Genomic DNA, 23,876 nt, shown 5'->3' with positions numbered 1-23,876 from the left:
CGCATTTACTTTTGATTGTTTCTAGTGGTTCATTTATAAGATGCATCTTGAGAATCCATGTCCTCACTTACTGAGACCTGTCCCTCTACTTATAAATAGACTAATGGTCATTTAGTTGCAAAGAACATTTGCTTCCATATATTTTATTTTATTTCACTTGAAAGTCAGTGACATATCAAATACTGTAAGGAATGTTTGTTTTTGCCTTCTGCAAATACATTTAAATGGCATTTAGGATTTAAATTGGTCATACTAAATATTAGGGCTGAACTATTTAATATTTGATTTTATTGTGTTATGAGGTCATTATGTATTATATTCATGTGATGTTTGTCCTTTTGGACCCACCCATAAGGGGTGGAGAATATGTTGTTAGTTATGTGACCTCTTTGAGTAAAAAAAGCCAGCCACCCAACCCATACCTCTAACCAGCTCTGAGGAAGGGGGGGGGCACCCCCCCGAAACGCGTACGTTTTTCTGAGGTTTACATCCCACCACGGCCCACAGTGGCTGAGAAAGCTCAGTGGATATCTCTGGTGGACCCTTATTGTACATTTTGCTCGTGTTTCACATTTGCCTTGTGAGTATGATGTGTATGCTATCCTATTTAATAAACTGTTTTAAAGGTAATGCACTAGGCTGGTGCGCCCTCTGTATGTTTTCTTTTGAGTTGATAAAGGGTCTGACTGGTGGGAACAGTACTCTTCTTCCTCAATCCTCCAAAGATAAAATGCCCTGTGCTAAGCGGGGTCCTTCCTTTACTGCTCATAGACGTTTTTTTTTGTGCCCCCTGGGCGCAAGAAAAAGGTACGCTGTTCAGAGCTTCTGGAGGCGTTAAGAAGCCCATGGGCAAAGCCAGGACCAGTCAGTCCAGTGCTGCGGACAAGTCCTCTTCAGCATGAAGGGGCACCCTCACCCCGTGTCTGGGGTGGGGGGGGACGTCTGCGCTTCTTTCAGGAACCCTGGACTTCCTTCGTTCAAGACAAATGGGTTCGTGACCTGATTTGTTCTGGGTACAAAATCGAATTTTGGTCCCAGGCGGGTGACAGGTTTTTGTCAGTTGAATCTTCACCTGTCTCCAGAGCGTTTGAAAGATCTTCAGGAAGCTGTGCAGGACCTCCTGGCTCAAGGAGTGTACATGCCGGTTCCTCCGCAGGAACCGTTCTCAAGGTTTCTATTCAAACCTGTTCAGGGTGCCCAGAAAGGAGAGCAAGGTGCGTCCAATCCTGGATCTCAAGGCTCTGAACCGCTTTGTGCGGGTGCAGAAGTTTTGAATGGAGTCCATTTGGTCTGCGGTGGCGTCCTTGACTCAGGGAGATTTCTTGGCCTCCATCGATATCAAGTTTGAGTATCTCCACGTCCCCATATTCGAGGGACATCAGCAATTCCTCCGCTTTGCGGTGGCAGGGGAGCACTTTCAATTTGTGGCATTACCCTTTGGTCTCGCCTCCGCTCCCAGAGTTTTTACTAAGGTCCTGGCCCGGTGCTGACCTTGTTACCTGTTGCGAGCAGACTCGCCTTTGGATCTTTTGGACATTTTCTCTTACAGTTCAGACCCTTCAATAATTCGGGTGGACGATCAATTTCAAAAAGTTTGCTCTGACGCCATCCGTACGGGTCATCTATCTGGGGCTGACTCTCAACTCTGCTCTAGCCAGGGTCTTTCTCCCCTTGGAAAAGCTTCAGAAGTTGCAAACGGTGATCAGGTTGCTGATGGAAACCGATCGGTCCTCCCTGCTGGCCTGCATGAGGGCCTAGGGTCTGATGGTGTCGACCTTTAAAGAAGTCCCGTTTGCTCAATCTCATTCCAGGTTTCTGCAGAAAGAAATTCTGGCAAAATGGAACAGGGTCCCTCAGTCATTGGACCAGAAGATTTGTTAGTCATCTCACAAAGTCAACCCTATCCTGGTGGATACAGTCTCCTGCTTTGTCAGGGCAAGTCCTTCCTGACGCTGTTCTGGACGGTGGTCACCACGGATGCCAGCCTGTCTGGCTGGGGTAGAGTGCTGGGGAAGCTCTGTGCCCAGGGGACTTGGGCGTCAGAAAGAGTCCTCCATGCCGATCAACATTCTGGTGCTCAGAGCGATCAAGCTCTGCCTGTTCCACTGGACGAGCCGGCTATGCGGTTCTCCGGTTCAGATACAGTCGGACAATGCCACGGCTGTGGCTTACATCAGTCATCAAGGGGCACCAAGAGTGCCCTGGCGGCCAAGGAGGTGGCCGAGATTCTGGTTTGGACAGAAGCCAATGTTCCAGCTCTTTCCGCTGTCCACATCCCAGGTGTGGAGAATTGGCAAGCTGATTACCTAAGTTGTCAGGTGTTGGATCAAGGGGAATGGTCCCTTCATCCGGAGGCGTTTCGTCTCCTGTGTGCTCGATAGGGGACTCCGGAGGTGGATCTGTTTGCCTCTCCCCTCAACAGGAAAGTCCAGAGGTTTGTGGCCAGGTCTCCGGATCCTCTGGCCGACTCCACAGACGCTCTGGTGGCTCCTTGGAGCCAGTATCGGCTGATTTATGCCTCCCCCTGCTCGTACTTCTGCCAAGGTTCCTTCGCCGGGTGGCGGTGGAAGGCATTCCGGTCGTTCTGGTGGAACCAGACTGGCCTCGGCGTCTTGGTACACAGACCTGGTAAGACTGGTCGTAGATCCTCTATGGAGACTTCCTCTGCGGGAAGATCTGCTGTCTCAGGGACCAATCTTCCATCCTGCTTTACGGTCACTGGCTTTAAAGCAAAGTGTTAAAGGATAGAGGCCTTTCTGACTCAGTGATTCCTACCCTTTTGAAGGTCAGGAAGTCGACGTCTAGGAAGATCGATCATCGTACGTGGAAATCTTACTTTTCATGGTGTGAAACGCTGCAACTGCACCCTTGCTAGTATTCTGTAGCTAGGGTTTTAGCCTTTTTACAAAAGGGTTGAAAAGCATTTGGCGTTTGGTGCTATCAAGGGCTAGGTGTCGGCCTTGGCTATTTACTTCCAACGTCTGTTGGCTACTAATGGCTTGATTTGCACTTTTGTTCACAGGGTGCGTTACCTGGCTCCAACAGAGGAGATCTCTGTTATCTCCGTAGGATCTTAATCTGGTCTCAACTCAATCACTGAATTGGGAATATCCATATATGTATGCCCACTATCCTCACTCGATCTCCAGCAGAGATCAAACTCACAGCAAGGGACAAATCCCTTCCCCATAACCCATTCCCACCCCATCACATACTCAATAAATTTCCTCAACACGGAACGCCCTCTACTTCGGTACACATACTATATCTCAATCCATTACCACTGTACATCGTAAGTTATTTAACCATGGGCTCCATCTAATTCCAATTTTTTTCTTCATCGAGCTTATAGTAGCCATAATTTTTTCCATCTCACACTGCTGATTAAGTAATACAACAGTATCAGATGGAGATGGTACCTCCTGAGATTTCCATCTTCTTGTAATTGAGTTTTGTCGCGAATAAGAAATGTAAAATCACTACTTGATATTTAAAAGGAATCTCATGAATAATTAAATGCAAGATAGCCATCTCAGGGGTAGGAATCATAGTGTCTTCAAGAATTTCTGAAATCATAGAAAATATTTTGTTCCGAAATGCTCTGATCGATTTACACTCCCAAATTATATGGAGTAGTGTCCCCTGTTCACCGCAATCTCTCCAACATAATGCTTAAGTTGAGGGGTAAAATTTGGACAGTTTAAAGGGGGTCAAAAACCAAAGATTTAATACTTTGATATAATTCCCAATCATTAATACATTTTGATGAAGCATATGTTGTGGCAAAAGCCTTTAACCAGTTAACTTCCGGAAAGGATTTCCCCAGTAATTTTTCCCATTTGAGAACAGTAGGTGCTTTAGAATAGGTATTATGATTATTCAATATGTCGTAGACAATTGAAATACCATTCGCAGTTCCCAAAGGGTCCTGATACAACTTATATATAGAAGTTGGTAATTTAACATATAAGGGAAGAGTATTTTTACGTAAAAACGAGCAGATTTGAAGATATCCCAGATAGGCTGACAATGGTATTTTGTACTGATGAATAAAATACTCGAAGGGACGAATCCCTGTTTAGTTTTACAGATCTTTCAGGCTATTAACACCTTTTCTCAGCCATAATTTTATATCAATATTAGAAATAAAACACAAAAGTACTGCAAGGGGGATAGGGACTTCAGTCGTTCCATGTTCAAAAGGCGTACAAGATAATTCTGACTATACTGTATAGGCGGTTTGCATTGTAATAGATTGGGTAATGGGCGTGACAGCTCCAATCATTGCCGCTATCATTGTATTCCTAAGGTTTCCCTGATTAGTCGTCCGCCTCTAAACCCACCCATAATTTATGCTGCACGGGAGACCACCAATACTTCAGTTGATCCAATACAGATGCTTTATAATATGCAAGGACCCACGGAACTCCCATCCCACCATGCCTCCTATGTCTCCTCATAATAAGGGACGAACATCTAGGAGGTTTCCCCTCCCATATAATTTACTTGAAATACTTCTGAACAGAGGTACAATATTGGGCTGTTAATGGAATTGTCAATGTGCGAAATAGATAAAGCAACTTGGGAAGTATAATCATTTTTAAAGTAGCCACTCTAACTGCTATAGTCAAGTCTTGAACCTTCAGTTCACCAACCTGTCGTGGCAAAGTGTCCAAAAAAAGTTTGTAATTGCAATCATAAAGTTGGAAGACAGGCGATGTTAAATTAATCCCCAAAAATGGTATATACAAAGACCATGTAAAGGAGAATATTCTACTTATGTTTCCGTACTAATATGGGAACATTAATGCCCATAACCTGTGATTTTGTAATATTCAATTAATAATAGGATACTTCGCTAAAGTCATTTATCATTGGGACACAGGCAATGTTAAATTAATCCCCAAAAATGGTATATACAAAGACCATGTAAAGGAGAATATTCTACTTATGTTTCCGTACTAATATGGGAACATTAATGCCCATAACCTGTGATTTTGTAATATTCAATTAATAATAGGATACTTCGCTAAAGTCATTTATCATTTTTTCCACTTCCATTAAAGATGACAATGGATTTGTAAGGATTAGCATGACATCGTCAGCAAATAAGCTAATCTTATGTTCAACTTCAGCAACTTTCCACCCTGTAATTTCTGCACTGCTCCTAATGCTCTGAGCAAAAGGTTCCATGAGCAACGCAAAGACATCTGGGGAAAGGGGACATCCCTGCCTAGTCCCATTCGTTATCTTAACTGATTTAAACAAAATTCCCGATGTGAGTACATTTGCTGATGGGCTAGAATAAAGAGCCATTATATTTTTTTTTAGCCAATCTTTAATCCCAAATTTGTCCAACACCGCCTCCAAGTATCCCCAATGGATCCTGTCCAACGCCTTCTCCGCATCCAAGGAGAGGAGCAGAGAAGGCGTCCGACAGGGTCCCATCCACGTCAGTAGATTCAAGAGTCTTCTCGTGGCATCGGGAGCCTGCCGTCCTGGGACAAATCCCACCTGATCGGGATGTACCAGGTGGGACAGAAACTTCTGCAATCTGGTTGCCAATAATTTGGCAAAAATTTTGATATCTGCATTTAATAAGGCAATCGGCCTATACGATGAGGGGGTCCTTGGGGTCCTTTTTTTGCTTAGGAATTGTTACAATTACTCCTTTCAACATTTCCGATGGAAATGTACCAGTAGAGGCTGCCAATTCAAGCACTGATTTTAAATGGGGAACTACCTCTATAGATAGTTTTATAAAATTCATTAGAGAAGCCCTCCTCCCCTGGTGACTTCTGATTGGGAAGCTTAATGTTAATTGAGCTAATTTCCTGGATTGAAAATGATTTTTGTATTACCAAAACACCACTGTAAGGGGTTGGTAGGTGTTGGCCAAGAGGGGACTTTAACGGTATCGTACTCATGGTATACAACACATCTTTTATATAAAATGAACTTTTTATTGTATATTACAGATTAAAAACATAGGATTAAACACAGACCTTTAACATACGAAAAAAAAACCTATATTGGATCGTTAGTGACAATTGATATTTGATACATTAAATTCTCTTATACATGAGTGGGGCCACTTGTGCTACCACCCATATCCTTGCCCGCTAAACAAAGCTTCTTCAGGGGCAGATTGGCAGAATAAGGATTCTGTTTTGATCTATAAAACATCAATATAGATTAAGTATATACAAGTTTACAATAAACACATTACTTTCAGTTAAGACACCTACCAATCGATTGTCGCTTTACATCAAACATTTAAAGATGTGGAGGAGAGAGGGGCAGGCCACAAAACCACAGAGGTAGTTTACTTGCATAGTTGTACTTTTTAGGGGACCAAAAAGAGACAACAGAAAAGAGGAATAAATCCCATATATTTATTTTTTGCCATGGCTAATCACTTGATATGTTTGTTATCTAAAACCGGGGGGGAAGGGGGGAGAAAGGGCAAAGGGTTTTCTTTATTGTATTATGGAATACAAGATCATATTATTATTTCCTTACCTTTTGGCCATTTATAATAGGATTATGGCTATTCCACAACACTGAATAACTGGACGGGATTAGCAGTGTAGTTAATATTATAGGGAGTCAAGGTTCTTGTTTTATTGGCCATAGTTTACTCCATATTTGATGGTAGGGTGAGATCTGCCATTAACATAAAAGTAGGTCTGTAAATAGAGGATTTTATAATGGACATTATAAATAGAGGATTTTATAATGGACATTATTGTCCCTTGCCTGTAATACTACCGTCCCGCACCCTAGGTTGCCCCATAATATTGTAAAGATTCATTACCTCTGTGTGTTGCTGCCATCCTCATCTCATCTCCTCTGCCGCCACTGCGGCGTGTGTCTGTATATAAGTCCCAACCTGGTGGGGGTGACGTCATTCCAGGTCCGGTCTCCAAGTGCGCATGAGCGATCGGCGCACCTGCACTGCTAAAGATGGAAACTTCATGATAACGTGGGTTCCCGACAGCCGCAAGTAAGGGCAGAAGTATTTCTACATATCCCCGCCTCTTGCCCAGAGACCGCAACACCCGCCGGAGAGGGATCTCCACAGCACCACCCAGTTGCCAAAGGAAATACCGCAACAAGGGCAGGGTAATGCTTTGAAACTCATGGGAACCATTATAGGACATTGCCTGAAACCACTATAGCTACGCAAAATAAAGTATTTGCACATATACAAATTTATTATGCCATCTAAGACATTTGTATCAGCCATCTTTTTGTCAAGAGTATTACAAAATATTTTCTTAGTTTGTTGTAGTTATAAGTAAATGTTTTCCAGATACATTACATACTGATATCACATTTAACCTATACTTAGACTTTATTCTAGATCTTAAACGTACATCATATCATTGATCCTACCTTTGGACCGTATGTTCCTAGGATCCCAGTGACTGCATGGGCTCATATTGAATTTAACGGCATTCTCTCCATTTCAGTTGTTTTTTGAAATTTATTTGTATTCATATATTTTATATGAATATCTATATTCTCATCCCTTATAAGAAAGGCTTATACGTTAAGACCTCATTAATTACATATAGTTACATAGTAGGTGAGGTTGAATAAAGACAATAGTCCATCCAGTTCAACCTGTGTAGGTGTGTGTGGCTGTACTCATCTCACATACCCCTGAATGTTCTGATCCTTGAGATGTAAGTCTAAGAGTCTTTTGAAAGCCACCATACTACCCGCAGAAACCACCTCTTGTGGTAGGGAATTCCACAATCTTGTAGCCCTAACAGTAAAGAACTCCCCACGTTGCCTGTGGTTAAAACGCTTCTCCTCTAATCGCATTGTATGCCCTCGAGTCCTCATGCAATCCCTTCGAATGAACAGCTTTTTTTCTAAGCTGGGATCCCCATTAAGATATTTATAAATTGCTATCATGTCCCCCCTCAGACGTCTCTTCTCCAGGGAGAATAAATCAAGCGATTGTAGACGCTCCTCATAGTCAAGGTCCTCCAATCCCCTAATTAGTTTAGTTGCCCTTCTCTGGACTCTCTCCAGCTCCAACACATCCCTCCTGAGGACTGGCGACCAGAACTGGACAGAATACTCCAGATGCGGTCGGACCAGAGTTTTATAAAGTGGAAGGATTATAGTCTTATCTCTGGAATACATCCCTTTCTTTATGCATGCTAATATTCTGCTGGCTTTGGCAGCTGCCGCTTGACATTGCATGCTGTTGCCTAATCTATCATCAACCAAGACTCCCAGATCCTTCTCCATTCTTGATTCCCCCAAGGGTTCCCCTCCTAACGTGTATTGTGTTTTTATGTTTTTAGTCCCCAAGTGCAAAACCTTACACTTCTCCACGTTAAACCTCATTTGCCATGTCGTTGCCCACTCTGTAATTTTGTCCAGGTCATTCTGTAGGATATCTGCTTCATGCTGTGCAGTTATTGCCCTGGCCAATTTTGTGTCATCTGCAAAAACTGATATCGAACTACTGATCCCGTCCTCAATGCTGTTTATGAATAAATTGAACAAGGTTGGTCCCAGGACTGAGCCCTGGGGCACCCCGCTTACAACCTCAGACCAGTCTGAGTATGCGCTGTTTATTACCACCCTTTGGACACGCCCTTTAAGCCAATTCCGTATCCAAGAGCAAACCCTGCTTTCGATACCTGCAGACCTTATTTTATAAATTAAGCGCTTGTGGGGAACTGTATCAAACGCCTTAGCGAAATCCAAGTACACCACATCCACTGGTCTCCCCCTATCTAGCTCACAGCTCACCTCCTCGTAGAATGCTAAGAGATTGGTTTGACAAGAACGCCCATTTGTAAACCCGTGCTGATTACTGCTGATGATGTTGTTGTCTTTAGCAAACTCTACGATATAGTCCCTTATCATCCCCTCCAGAAGTTTACATACTATTGATGTCAAACTGACAGGCCTATAATTTCCCGGGATATGCCTCTGGCCCTTTTTGAATATCGGAATCACGTTAGCTTTCTTCCAATCCCCTGGTACATCTCCTGTCCTAATACTGTCAGCAAATACTGTCAGCATTAATGCCTGGGGGCACAGTAGCATTCAGAGATTCTATCCAATAGTTCTCCCTTTGGAGCACCCGTTTATCCCAATTCCCCCCTCTAGGATCTGTGGGGTATTACTTCTAACACATAAAATGTGACAACTGAATTGTTGTATTTATGATGGAGTGCAATATGTCGTGATACTGTTTGTATCTTGCCACCTTCCGAGTAGTGTAAATGGTCTCCAATTCTTTGATTTAATTGGCGCACCGTCTTCCGCACATAGAAGGCATGGCAAGTGCACTGCATCAAATGTACAATGCCTTGTGTGGTACAGTCTGCAAAATAGTTGGCCCTGTGCCAGTCGCCCTTAGGGACACACCTTTTCCCTCCAATACCCATGGACAGCGAGCACAGCGTCCACATTTGTAAGTTCCTTTTAGACGTATATGAATTTTTCCTTCTTGTTTTGTAGTGACTACTAACTAAGCTATCTCAGATGGAAGGAGCCTGCCTATAGACTACCTCTGGATGTGGTTTTAAATATTTGGCCAATGTATAATCGGCCGTTAATAAATGCCAATGTTTGGCCATAATTTTGCGTAAAGTTCTTTCGTGCATGGAGTATCGGGTAATAAATTTCACTGTTTTTGTTTCTCTTTTTGATGTTGTATTATAAATTAATTCTGCTCGAGAACGTGCTTTGGCTTTATTAAAAGCCTTTCTATACCCTCTCTCCAGAAGTCTATCTCGTAGGCCATTAGCTTGAAGCTGAAAGTTAGTGTCAGATGAACAGTTCCTCCGAAGTCGGAGGAACTGTGCATAGGGTATACTTTTCACTAGGGGGGCTGGGTGGGCACTTTTTTTTTATTTCCTGAACTTGGCTTTCTGTACAGGTCTGTTTCCAATTCCACACTAGGGAGAATATTAATCTGGATGTCTAGAAAGGATAAACCCTTTGTACTGATAGTATTAATGAATTTAAGGTTGAATTCATTTACATTCAGAGTTTGCAAGAAATTCTCCAATTCATTTCTTGGACCTGTCCAAATAATTAGTAGATCATCTATGAAACGATACCAACATAAAATATATGGAAGCCAAGGTTCCATGATGTCACTAGAAAATACATGTCGCTCCCAACCGCCCAAATAAAGGTTGGCATATGATGGTGCGCAGCAAGTGCCCATAGTCACCCCCTGTTTTTGCAGATAATATTGGATTGAAAATGGGTGGGATATTGAGCTTAGTTGGTCCTCTGTAAGTTTAGGTAAAGAGGTCTGTGCCAGATAACTTGAAATAATCTCTGAGGTAGGTTGAGGGATGGTTTTATCTTTTTGAAGATCATATAATGATTGATAATAATCTGCAAACGTGTTAGCAATATCTCTAGGATTTACTAACCTCTTATGTGAATAGGGGTGTATGAGTTCTTTTGGCTGAGTTGTTTGCTCTTAACTTTTTTAGCTAACCAACGCCCCACCCTATTCCCCAGGCCATACTCTTTAGCTTTAAGAACCTTCAGGTGATGTTCTTGTTTGTTTAACAATAGTAATCTTAATTCTTGCCTATATTCATATAGTCTGTGTACATTGTGGAGTAGGGTTTTCTTTATTTGTTTTTTTCCCCTAATGCTATACTATCTAGAATATCTCCTATCTTTTTTTCTCTCTGGCGATTAATGTATGAGGACTTTTGATCAAAATGCCCCTCATATATGCTTTATACACATTCTATAGTACAAACTTATTAACTTCTGAGTTATCATTATATTTAAAATATGCCTTATGCTCCTGAATCATTCTTTAACACAGCTCGGTGTTCTGGAGTAATGCTGTATTCAGTCTCCATCGTAAGGGAGGTGTATTAGTTAACTTATCATCCACCTTCAATATAACCGGTGCATGATCAGACCATCCGGCCGTGCCAATTTCAGCTCTCTGAATGTTTTGTAGCATCTTCTTGTCTGTAAGAAATCTATTCGAGTGTAGACAGAGTGGACAGGAGAAAGGAAAGTATAATCTCTTTCAGTTCCATGTATAGAGTGCCAGATGTCAAACAATTCATACTTTGCCATTAGAGGAAGTATAGACTGCGTTGTTCTTCTAGTAGGGTTTGAAGTATCCAATTTTATATCTAAAATTGTATTAAAGTCGCCTCCAATTATTAAAGCACCTTTCCTTTCCTCCATGGTTTTGCGTAGTGGGGGTGATAAGAATCTACGTTGGCCTGTATTTGGAGCATAGAGATTTAACAGGGTAAAAACTGAGTTATTAAGTTTGCATATTAGTATTATATATCGTCCTGAGGGGTCTTGAATAGTGTGAATATATTCAAATTTAACTGAGTCCCGTATTGCTATCAAAACTCCACACGTCTTTTTTGGACCATTAGCCACAAATATATGTGGAAAATGTTCAAAGTGCAAAGATGGACATCTAGAAACAGCAAAATGTGTCTCCTGGGCTAAAATTATATCAGCTTGATGTAATTTAGCTTCCTTCAATAAAGCTGCTCTCTTGTAAGGGCTATTAAGGCTCTTGGTATTTAGAGAAATAGTAGTCAAGGGCATTAAATCTATAAACCATTTGCTTTCTTGCCGCTGGAATTTCTTACTTTCATTTTATTTTGTACAAAATTTTGTTTTCTACAACTGTTTATGTTCTTATCAGAGCATTTCTCTGGATATACTCTTGGGATCCCATTCTACTGGGAGGGAGGGGGAAGACCGAAGGACAAAGGGAAGGGGAAAGGAGAGGAAAAAAAACAACACCTAAAAAAAAAAAAAAAAAAAGACAAAAATTATATATAGTATATAATAAAAAAAAAAAAATCCTGAACCATTGCAGGAAAATGGGCAGTCATTACTGCTTACAAAGGGGGGTACAATTAACAGTGTTTTACAACACCAATCTTCTCTCCTGAGGGGAGACACGTAATCCTAAGCAGGGCCCAGCCCCATCCCTCCGTACCTCCCAGTGCGGCCTTATGGTATAAATACTAAATAAATTTCCCATTCGTTCCAATCGGTTCTGGATTCAACTCCACTTCTCCTCCCGACAACACTCCCCACAAGGTTAAACATCATGGAGAGTCCTAGGGGAGAGGAATGGAAGTGAAACAGACTCCCACAGATCTCCTTTCTTCTCGAAGATATCTTTAAACAATAACTGGGGTACAAATTAACAGTGTTTTAAAACACCGATCTACTCTCACTAAGAGGGGAGACAAATAATTCTGAGCAAAGCTCAGCCCCGTCCTTCCAAACCTCCTAGTGCAGCCTTGTGATATAAGTGCTGATTCAATTTCCAATTGGTTCCAATAACTTCTTGGTTCTCCTGCACTCCTCCCCCCCCCACGACACTCTCCATAAGGTTGAAATCTCATGAATGGTCCTACGGGGGAGGAATGCAAGCGAAACAAATCTCTACAAGTCTCTTCTCATTTCCACCTCTGACACCTTTAATCAAGCATCGGAAGTGATCAGCTGCCAATGTTTGAGAAGTTGTACCCCCTTGTCCACACTATGAACAGGGAACGTTCTTCCCTTCCAAATGATTAATAATTTTGTAGGAAATCCCCACTTGTAAATAACATTGTGAGATCGCAGTATCTTGGTAAGGGGAGCCAATTTTTTCCTGTTCATTGCTGTCTGTTGTGGAATATCAGAGTATAGAGATATCCCTAAATTTTTCAAAATTAAAATATTTTTCCGCAAAAGTGCCAAGTGTTGTCAGTTTATGAAAGTGCTGAGTGCTTATATTCTTCAATCACTAAATAACTTAATCAATTAATATGTGTAAACCTTCAATTAATAGGTGAATCCCAATGCATAAATAAATAATTTCATCAGTCCATAAAAATTAATATCAAACTTCAGTATATATCCATATGTGAATAAATAAATAAATAAATGGGTTTATTCTTAAATTTATAAAGTGCAGTCCTCAGTGAATGTCCATATATATTTTCCACCGCAAAAAATCTGTGCTAGTATATCCAGCTGTGAAATTTCCTTATAGCAAACACAAAAGTGCATCCATGCAAATAATTAAGGTGCAGTGACTCGTTCCTCCACCAGGTGTCACCTATGGGTGTCCTAACTTCTCACCTCAGTACTTGAAACAATTGCCTGAATATATATTAGCCCTCGGTTGGGTGCTTTCTGGCCCGGATGTCCTGTCTAATGATTCCTTCTGATGGTATCGGGTTCCTTAACAGGGGTCTTATCTCGATGTTTATATGGTCCTTAGTGATCCCAATCTGCTAGCGTTACCTCGGGCTCATTAAGCAAAGAGAGCCATCATGGTATAGTATGTCAAAAATCACTTTTATTAATAAAATCAAGTATCACACTTACATTTTGTTGTAAGGGTACAAGCGTGTAAGAAAAACTCGGCGGCGTTGGGAGACACTTCGCTCAAAGTGATTTTTGACATACTACACCATGATGGCTCTCTTTGCTTAATGAGCCCGAGGTAACGCTAGCAGATTGGGATCACTAAGGACCATATAAACATCGAGATAAGACCCCTGTTAAGGAACCCGATACCATCAGAAGGAATCATTAGACAGGACATCCGGGCCAGAAAGCACCCAACCGAGGGCTAATATATATTCAGGCAATTGTTTCAAGTACTGAGGTGAGAAGTTAGGACACCCATAGGTGACACCTGGTGGAGGAACGAGTCACTGCACCTTAATTATTTGCATGGATGCACTTTTGTGTTTGCTATAAGGAAATTGCACAGCTGGATATACTAGCACAGATTTTTTGCGGTGGAAAATATATATGGGCATTCACTGAGGACTGCACTTTATAAATTTAAGAATAAACCCATTTATTTATTTATTTATTCACATATGGATATATACTGAAGTTTGATATAAATTTTTATGGACTGATTAAATTATTTATTTATGCATTGGGATTCACCTATTAATTGAAGGTTTACACATATTAATTGATTAAGTTATTTAGTGATTGAAGAATATAAGCACTCAGCACTTTCATAAACTGACAACACTTGGCACTTTTGCGGAAAAATATTTTAATTTTGGAAAGTTTTATTGAACTGAACACTCTAATAGGTATTGCAGAACCAATCAACACACCTACCTCACCACAGAATATATTATTTATTTATTTAACATAAGCACATTTATTTTAATCACCTATTTCCACTTCTAAAAGCGCGCCACACACCCCTATATACAATATTTCACTAACTGGTGTCTGGTACCAATATAGTGGCGTAGCATTTAGAAAGGGACCCATAACCTCCAACAGCGCAGGTATCACCTACACATATACAATTATCTATCCCTAAATTGTTCAGGGAGTACAGGATTGTTCCAGCTAATGAAGATGAAGGCTGCGTCTGCCAATGGACGGTAGAGAAAATACGATTTTTGTAAGATCTTACCATAAAATCTTTTTCTCTGAAGTCCATTGACAGATGCAGCACCCGCCCCTCTGATTTGGAGATGTTTTTTCCTTCACTGCTTACAACTAAACTGGTTTGCTGAGCAGAGGGTGTGTGGCTTATGCATGTGGGAACGGCCCAGTAGGCGTGTAAATGTAAGATTTTTCTGCCTAGACTACTCCTGCAGGCAGCAGCCTAACCCATTCATCTAATGAAGATGGAGGCTGCGTCTGTCAATGGACTTCAGAGAAAAGATTTTATGGTAAGATCTTACAAAAATCGTATTTTCTCTATCGTCCATTGGCAGACGCAGCCTCCATCTTCATTAGCTGTATGGGACGTCCCAAAACAGTATAGGCATGAGGGGTGGGAAGAACACAACCAGAAAGTAACGTAAACTCCAACTTTAACCACTTAAGCCCCGGAAGATTTTACCCCCTTTCTGACCAGGGCCTATTTTGCGTTTCGGCACTGCGTGAATTTAACGGACAATTGTGCGGTCGTGCGACACTGTACTTAAACAAATTTGATGTCCTTTTTTTCCCACAAACAGAGCTTTCTTTTGGTGGTATTTGATCACCTGTGCGATTTTTTGATCATGCGCTATAAACCAAAAAAGAGCGTCAGTTTTGCAAAAATAACTATTTTTCACATTTTTTTATATGAAATTCCCCCAAAAAAAGGTAAAAATCTAAATTTTTTAACATTGTAGGCCAATTTGTTTTATGCTACATATTTTTGGTAAAAAAATCACAAAGTGTATTTTGATTGGTTTGCGCAAAAGTTATTGCGTTTACTAACTAAGGGAAAGACTTTTCTCATTTTTGTTGTTTTTTTTTTAACGCGTAATGGCGGCGATCTGCGATTTTTTTTTTTTTTTTTTTTTTTTTTTTTTTGTGGGACTGCGACATTGCGGCGGACAGATCGGACCCTTGACTGACATTTTTGACACTTTTGGGGTTACCAGTGACATTACTACAGTAATCAGTGCTATACATATGCACTGTTACTGTAAAATGACACTGGCAGTGAAGAGGTTAACTTTTTTTTGAGAGGAAGGGGTTGTGTGTGTCCCTAGGGGTGTGATTCTAACTGTGATTGGCTGTGGCTTGAGGTGTAGGAACAGTGATCAACGGTCCTACACAGTAGAACCGTATGGTCACTGTTCTTACACAGGGTAGAATGACAGGCGGCTTGTTTACATCAGCCGCCTGCCTTTCTCTCGCTCTAACGGACGATTGCGAGTGCCCGGCGGATATCGGGTCAGTGACCGAGCGGGAGCGGGCCTCTGGCGGCGCGCGCTCGCTCCCCAGAGCCTCACAGGCTAGTGACGTACCCATACATCACTTTGCATGTGAGGGGCTGACCGCCGCAGCGGTCGGCAAGTGGTTAAGATCTTACAAAAATCTGATTTTTTCATTTATGCATTGTACTGTAGAGCTACCAGCATAGGCAAATGCCAATATAAATATCACATGACTTTAATACTGTTGTTTGAAGTAAATATTACCATCTTTTCCCATATATGTCCTGCTGCCACTGCCTTGTTAATAAAGAAATATTCTGACATCTTGGCATTGGTTAACCTGTTAGAATTATTACAAGCAGAAATGGGCAACTGGAGAAATAAAGGATAAAACAAAAAGAACTTCCTCCATTATGTTTATAACCGTATTGTATTTTACTGTGTTTATCATTAAAATGTTATCTAAGAGTAGAGTAAATATATATTCTTCCTCCTAGATGGACGTCCACAGTGGGAAGCAGAAGCAAAAGCAGAAGCAAAATGTCTAACTGAAAGGGGAGAAATGGTAAGTCTTAAGTTAAAGATTTAGTATGTTAATACCTGTATTTTTATCTCTATCGGATTGGACTGTCGTGTCTGGGTGAATGGAGGACAGAACGAAAACATCCCGTGTATCCCTCCACTTCACTGCAAGCAATTTGTCTGTTTTCAAGCAGGCTCTCGCCCCCCGACTAAGACAGGAATTTGCAAGCCGTTGGGGGAAGCCCCGGCAATTAGGTCGCACGGTGCCACATGCGCCAATTTGTAAATCGAGAAGGTGACTAAATAGTGGCACGCTTGTGTAAAAGTTGTTCACGTACAAATGATACCCCTTTCCGGATAAGGGTGACACCAAGTCCCAAACTATCTTGCCGCTGCTCCCTTTGTAGTTTGGGCAGTTGGGGGGCTCCACACAGCTATCTTTTCCCTCATAGACCCGGAAACTAACTGTATAGCCTGTGGCCCTGTCACAGAGCTTGTACAGCTTGACCCCATACTTGGCACGCTTGCTGGGGAGGTACGGTTTCATAGCAAGGTGGCCAGTAAATTTAATCAGGGACTAGTCAACGCAGACAACTTATTCGGGCGTAAACAAGGCTGCAAACCGCTGATTGAAGTGGTCTATGAGGGGCCAAATTTTGTGGAGCCGATCATATTCAGGGTCTCCCAGAGGACGACAGATTTCATTGTCGCTGAAATGCATAAATCACAGAATTTGCTTGTATCTCGCCCTGGACATGGAGGCAGAGTACATGCGCATACAGTGCCTTGCGAAAGTATTCGGCCCCCTTGAACTTTGCGACCTTTTGCCACATTTCAGGCTTCAAACATAAAGATATAAAACTGTAGTTTTTTGTGAAGAATCAACAACAAGTTGGACACAATCATGAAGTGGAATGAAATTTATTGGATATTTCAAACTTTAACAAATAAAAAACTGAAAAATTGCACGTGCAAAATTATTCAGCCCCTTTACTTTCAGTGCAGCAAACTCTCTCCAGAAGTTCAGTGAGGATCTCTGAATTATCCAATGTTGACCTAAATGACTAATGATGATAAATAGAATCCACCTGTGTGTAATCAAGTCTCCATATAAATGCACCTGCACTGTGATAGTCTCAGAGGTCCGTTTAAAGCGCAGAGAGCATCATGAAGAAGAAGGAACACACCAGGTAGGTCCAAGATATTGTAGTGGAGAAGTTTACAGCCGGATTTGGATACAAAAAGATTTCCCAAGCTTTAAACATCCCAAGGAGCACTGTGCAAGCGATAATATTGAAATGGAAGGAGTATCAGACCACTGCAAATCTACGAAGACCTGGCCGTCCCTCTAAACTTTCAGCTCATACAAGGAGAAGACTGATCAGAGATGCAGCCAAGAGGCCCATGATCACTCTGGATGAACTGCAAAGATCTACAGCTGAGGTGGGAGACTCTTTCCATAGGACAACAATCAGTGGTATACTGCACAAATCTGGCCTTTATGGACGAGTGGCAAGAAGAAAGCCATTTCTTAAAGATATCCATAAAAAGTGTTTAAAGTTTGCCACAAGCCACCTGGTAGACACACCAAACATGTGGAAGAAGGTGCTCTGGTCAGATGAAACCAAAATCAAACTTGTTGGCAACAATGCAAAAGGTTATGTTTGGCGTAAAAGCAACACAGCTCATCACCCTGAACACACCATCCCCACTGTCAAACATGGTGGTGGCAGCATCATGGTTTGGGCCTGCTTTTCTTCAGCAGGGACAGAGAAGATGGTTAAAATTGATGGGAAGAGGAATGGAGCCAAATACAGGACCATTCTGGAAGAAAACCTGATGGAGACTGCAAAAGACCTGAGACTGGGACGGAGATTTGTCTTCCAACAAGACAATGATCCAAAACATAAAGCAAAATCTACAATGGAATGGTTCACAAATAAACATATCCAGGTGTCAGAATGGGCAAGTCAAAGTCCAGACCTGAATCCAATCGAGAATCTGTAGAAAGAACTGAAAATTGCTGTTCACAAACGCTCTCCATCCAACCTCACTGAGCTCGAGCTGTTTTGCAAGGAGGAATGGGCAAAAATTTCAGTCTCTCGATGTGCAAAACTGATAGAGACATACCCCAAGCGACTTACAGCTGTGATCACAGCAAAAAGTGGCGCTACAAAGTATTACCTTAAGGGGGCTGAATAATTTTGCACGCCCAATTTTTCAGTTTTTTATTTGTTAAAGTTTGAAATATCCAATAAATTTCATTCCACTTCATGATTGTGTCCCACTTGTTGTGGATTCTTCACAAAAAATTACAGTTTTATATCTTTATGTTTGAAGCCTGAAATGTGGCAAAAGGTTGAAAAGTTCAAGTGGCCGAATACTTTCGCAAGGCACTGTGTGGTGAAGTGAGCTAGTGGACCAATATAGCCTCAATTCACTCTTTTTGGTTATGCCCATGTTTAGGGAATGGCCCAGAAAGATTTTAAAATAGGGAACCGTTATATGTTTCCAGGCGAATTGTCTGGCAAGGGGCGAATTTGGGTTGGCGGCGATGAATTGTTGTGCATATAAATTTGATTGATCCACAATAGATCTGAAAAGATCTTCCGTGAAGAACAGCTCAAAAAACAGCTGTCTCCACGTCAATTCCAGGTTGGGCAGTGAATGGGGGAAGTACTGGCGCTGTAGAATCAGTGGGTTGCCAATTGGGATATGCCAGCGCATCAGGGAGGGCACTATGGGTTCTACGGGCCTTTCTTCGAATACGCGGTGGCTGCGGGCCACTAATCGTGCTAGCCACCGCACCAGCTTCAACTGCACTTATGGGACTCGCCACGTCACCAAGTGTTACTGCAGTGCTGGTTGTACTACGTCCAGGGTGTACTAGGCCGCTGGCGCTTGCCAGGCCGCCAGAAGGATGAGCGGCACTAGTACCGACACTCTGCTCCATACGAGCACCCTGGGATTCCTGCATCTCAACAACTCCAGAATGGGGTCGGGTACACCTGGGTTTAACAGGGACCCATCTGTCAGGGAGCCGCTGCTGTCAATCAGGTTCGTATACTGACCCTGATTCTGCCAGTGAGGCTTCCCCATCACTCTCATCTGACATGGTCAGTATACTGTAAGCCTTTGCAATACTGTACCAACGTTTGGACATTTTGGTAACTAAATTTACTGGTACAGTAGTGTGACTCACAGGTAATAAAAGCACCTGGTTGTCAAGGACTATTTCAAACGCTACCAAAAAAAACTGCTAATGCTAGCAGGGATCAGGCCTGACTCTGCTAACACAGTGGTTTTGTGTGTTGTGTTTTTTGTAAGTGACAGTAATCTATTGATTACTACACTTGCCTGGGTGGGGTGAGCTGGGCGGAGGGGTTAAACACAGGTGCTGGCAGGAATCAGTGCTGATCGTGCAAACACCGCGTTTTGGGAACTTTAAACTATAGGGAAGCTAGTATAGTTCTGATCAGATATTGATCTGTTCAAACACTATACTAGTAATGGAAGTGTGTGTGTGTGTGTAGTAATCAAGGGGTTATTTCTAACTATGCGCCGGGATCTGTGCTATTTTAGACTGACGCTAACACTAGCTAATGTTACCTGTGTCACTAATAATAGTGATCAGAAAAAAAAATGTACACTATAAAAGTGACACTGTGACAGGGCAATGAAGGGGTTAACTTGGGGTGATCGGGGGGGGGGGGGTCAGGGGGTTAAATCTTTAGGGGGGTGGCGGGGACGCTAAACCTCCTTGGGACAGAAACGTACTCGCTAGCGCTTACTCAAGTCACAATCACACTAATAGAAAATACAGTAAAACACTATATTGTTAGTGTGCAGTCTGATAGGGGGGGAGGGGTTAAGTGGGGGTGATCAGGGGGGATCATGAGGATAAAAGGAACCTGGTATCCTGAGGATAAAAGGAACGACCGCAAGCGCTAAACTTGGTCACAAGTCCCACTTATACGGGTATATAGGAAAATGCTATATACTGTATACAGTGCGTGTTGTGACGGGGTGTAGGGGTGATCAGGGGGTTAAATCTTTATTGGGGGGTGGCGGGGACCCTAAACCTCCTTGGGACAGAAACTAACTCGCTAGCGCTAACTCAAGTCACAATCACACTAATAGAAAATACAGTAAAACACTATATTACTTGTTAATTAATGTGCAATGTGACATGGGGGAAGGGGTTAACTGGGGGGATCAGGGGGTTAAATCTTTATTGGGAGGATAGCGGGTATTTTAAGTGTTAAAGGAACGGCCGCAAGCGCTACACCTGGTCACAAATCACACTTATACAGGTATATAGGAAAATGCTATATACAGTATACAGTGTGTGTTGTGACAGGGAGTGTAGGGGTTAACTGGGGGGCCGATCATGGGTGAAATGTGCCTATCTAAGTGTGTGTATATGTGCTTGGTGCAGTACTCGCAGTTTAGATGTGCTCTCTCCTCTCGATGAATCCAAAAAGGATCATGGGAGGGGACAGCAGGTCTTTTCTGAGCCTGGGTTTACATTTCACAGGCTCAGCATAGAATCTGATTGGGCAGGACCGATCAACAGGTCCAGACCAAAAATCATTGGTCTGGACCTGATGACTGATCAGTTCTGAACCCAAAAGAAGCCATCGGCGGGGGTGCTCGGGAGCGCGCCCCAGAGCGGCGGAAATGAGCGACATAACCCTATGTCGGTTTGCCTGTAGGGGGCTGACTGCCAGAGTAAATAGTTGTGCAGCGGTCGGCAAGTGGTTAACAGGCAGAGGTCAATTCACGTGTAAGGCAGAGGCATAGTCGATGAACAGTCTGGGTCATACACAGAAATAGCAGATCGTAGAAACTGTAAAAATGTCTTTAATTCACATATACTTTACTAATAGTGCAGTGAAGTGTGATAAATCCGATAGCACTCTCCAATACAGAGTCCTGGCTAGGAGGGACATTGGGGACAGTAGTATTGGGAATCATGGTGAATTCCTCTACTTGAACATACATGTTATTTTTTTGACATGTTTGCAGCCTGTTTGGGTAGGAGGGAGGATATCGGGGGAAGTACCTTTTATGAAGTCTGGCTAATGTATCAGAGCGAATTTGATCATGGGCATGGACATGGGGATAAAAAAGGGCTGTGATAATGTCCTTTTGAAATTATTTTTTTTTTCTTCTTTTATTGATAGAAAACAACAAATTACAATACAAAACTTCAACAACCAAACAAAATAGACATGGGCAATATGTCACAGTGCAGCAAAGCCAAAAAAGGACCTACAATTATATGATACATACATTACTCAGTCAAGTACAGACGAGCGAAAAAACATAAAAGAGCTGAGTAATGACATTAAAAAAAAAAAAAAAAAATCCATGAGATCAAGCAATCAAGGACATATCGGAAGCTGTTGAAGGTTCCGCTAGCCACTTATACCATACTTTCTCTATCGCTCATTGACAGACGTAGTCTTCTTGATTCTCAAGAGCTGGGTTATGTTGTCTCCGCAGGAGTAGGACTAGGCAGAAAGACAAAACGTTCTGGCTCCACCTTAGGGGCAGTCCCTGAGGGTATATCCTCCCTCTCTCTGCTACAGGGAATCAGTTTTTTTCTGTCTAGTCAGGAGTAAGGACCTAAGTTCCTTGCTGGGATCTTTTTGGTCCTGGCAAGATTTTTTCTTTAAAAAAGAGATTTTTTTTTAGGCAGTTTTTCTCCAGTGTTTTTTTCCTGTGAGATCTTCAAGCAAATACGCCGGACTGGGCGACACTAGTGGTCACCCCAGCCGGCCTACGAGCGCGCGCAGACCATTGCATTGCGCTTGGTCGGCCGCGACACATTCAAGTAAGTATGCGGGGCCGGGCGACGGGCTGGGTGTTGAGATCCAGTGGTCACCCCGGTTTCTGCCTACGAGCGCGTGCAGACCAGAGCTCCGCGCTGGGTCGGCCGCGACGGAGTCCCAGTGGAGGGACTGACCTTGCGAGTTAAAAGTCTCGCTTGGACGCCAGGAACCAGAGAGTCGAGGCGTCCGGAGTGATCCACAACCCCCCACCCCGGTGGAGAGGGTATTGTGAAGAGAGGGTGCCTGTCGGTTCGGTATGGTGAGTAAACGTTCCCTTTTTTCTTTCCTCGTTATGAGGCAGTATGAATTATGGGCCCCTCCATACATGGTCAGTATATATCTGACACTAAAAGTCCCCCTTGTAAATACAGTATGTGTTTGGTGGGAAGTGGACTTGGTTTGAGAGCTAACACTCTACCCAGCAGACTGTAGCATTACAGCAGACATAGGAGGTATAATCCTACCTTATTTGTAGTGTATCTCCTGTAGATCAATAAATCGCCACTTAGCAGAGATGCAGGTGGATGTGCTGGGAAAACGATTTCGGCGGTCCGCCGCCATTTTGCCGTAGACCAAGTGCATGTATGTCCTCAGGTCACGCCGGCCGCCATGTTTTTGGAGTCTATTGTCTCCTGTATGGGGGCGGCCATGTTTGATGAGCCCAGCTACCTCGTGGAGAGCTGGGAACGCCGGAAGGCGCACACAGGGGGCGGAGCCACGTCCTTCTACCCGGGAAAAAGCAACAGCTCCTTCCAGTCTGTAAAAGACAGACGCTGACTGCAGTTGGTTGGAAACTTCACTGCATCAGTTGGTGAGCCTTGGGGGTCCCTCTCTCTCTCTGTGGGGATCGAGAAGCAGGTACTCTGAGGGGCGCTATTGCGCTAGGGGGAGACACATAAAAAAAAAAAAAAAAAGTTTTTTTGTTTTCTCTGGCAAAGGTGTCCTGAATTAACATGGACTCTGCCACTCATGTATCTCCTCCAGATCCCCTCGAGGGGTCTGCAGGATCCTCCAGCACCCCACTGACGTTTGAATCATTGTCAGCTATTATGGAAACTTTTGTGTCCCGGGTGGAAGTGGCTTGTCAGGGACAGGGCGCAAGAAAGCGACCCCCGCCTAACCCCTTATTATCTGAAACCTCAGATTCAGACTCTGAGCCTATTTCTGCAGTTGCAGGTACTTCATCTGGGATTGGTGTCTCGTGTACTGTCTCTTCAGACAGTGAGGAGGATGTTTCGGCATCAGCCATAGCCAGAGAGGAAGCGTTGGTAAACGCACTCATTGTATTGTACTTGTACTGTTCAAGAAAACTTAAGATTACAGGGTATTCCGTCGGAAATAGCTGAAACTGAAATCCCTTTTGGGACTAAAAAACGCATCAAAGTGGTGAAGGTTTTTCCATTGCCCAAATGTTTTGGCAATCCAATCGAAGAAGAATGGCGTCTGCCAAAACGCACTTCTGCTATTTCTAAACCCATTAACAGGCGTTATCCGTTTGAGGAAACCCTCATTAAGAAATGGACAGAACCACCTGTGGTGGATTCACCAATTGCTAGATTGAATAAAGCCACGGTTATTCCTCTAGAAGACGCTCCGTCTTTTAAAGATCCAGTGGATCGCAAGATAGAAGCTATGTCTCGCACCATGTTTACCTTGATTGGATCAGCTTTCAGACCAATAATTGCTATTGGTCTGGTTTCGCAGGCTGTAACTGAATGGACCAAGTGGTTACGCCAGGACTTAGAAGAGGTCCCTCAGGCGGTATCAGATTTGTTGGAACAAATGATACAGGGGTTACAGTTTGTGTGTGATGCGGCGTTAGACG

General features: G+C 42.8%; 1 protein-coding gene across 1 annotated transcript in view; it reads left to right on the top strand.

The window, feature by feature from the left end:
• The window catches only part of NFATC3 (nuclear factor of activated T cells 3), a 973,084-nt gene that overhangs the window by 689,636 nt on the left and 259,572 nt on the right, over positions 1-23,876 (top strand). The window contains exon 7 of the mRNA XM_082271077.1: positions 16,190-16,257. Within this exon, the coding sequence (XP_082127203.1) occupies positions 16,190-16,257 (68 nt within the window). The remainder of the gene's footprint in view (positions 1-16,189; positions 16,258-23,876) is intronic.

This window comes from Pelophylax lessonae (assembly GCF_965119305.1).
Source record: "Pelophylax lessonae genome assembly, chromosome: 10".
NCBI classification, from domain to species: Eukaryota; Metazoa; Chordata; class Amphibia; order Anura; family Ranidae; genus Pelophylax; species Pelophylax lessonae.
The sequence above is the reverse complement of the archived record's forward strand: the minus strand, read 5'-3'. Positions and strand labels throughout refer to the sequence as shown.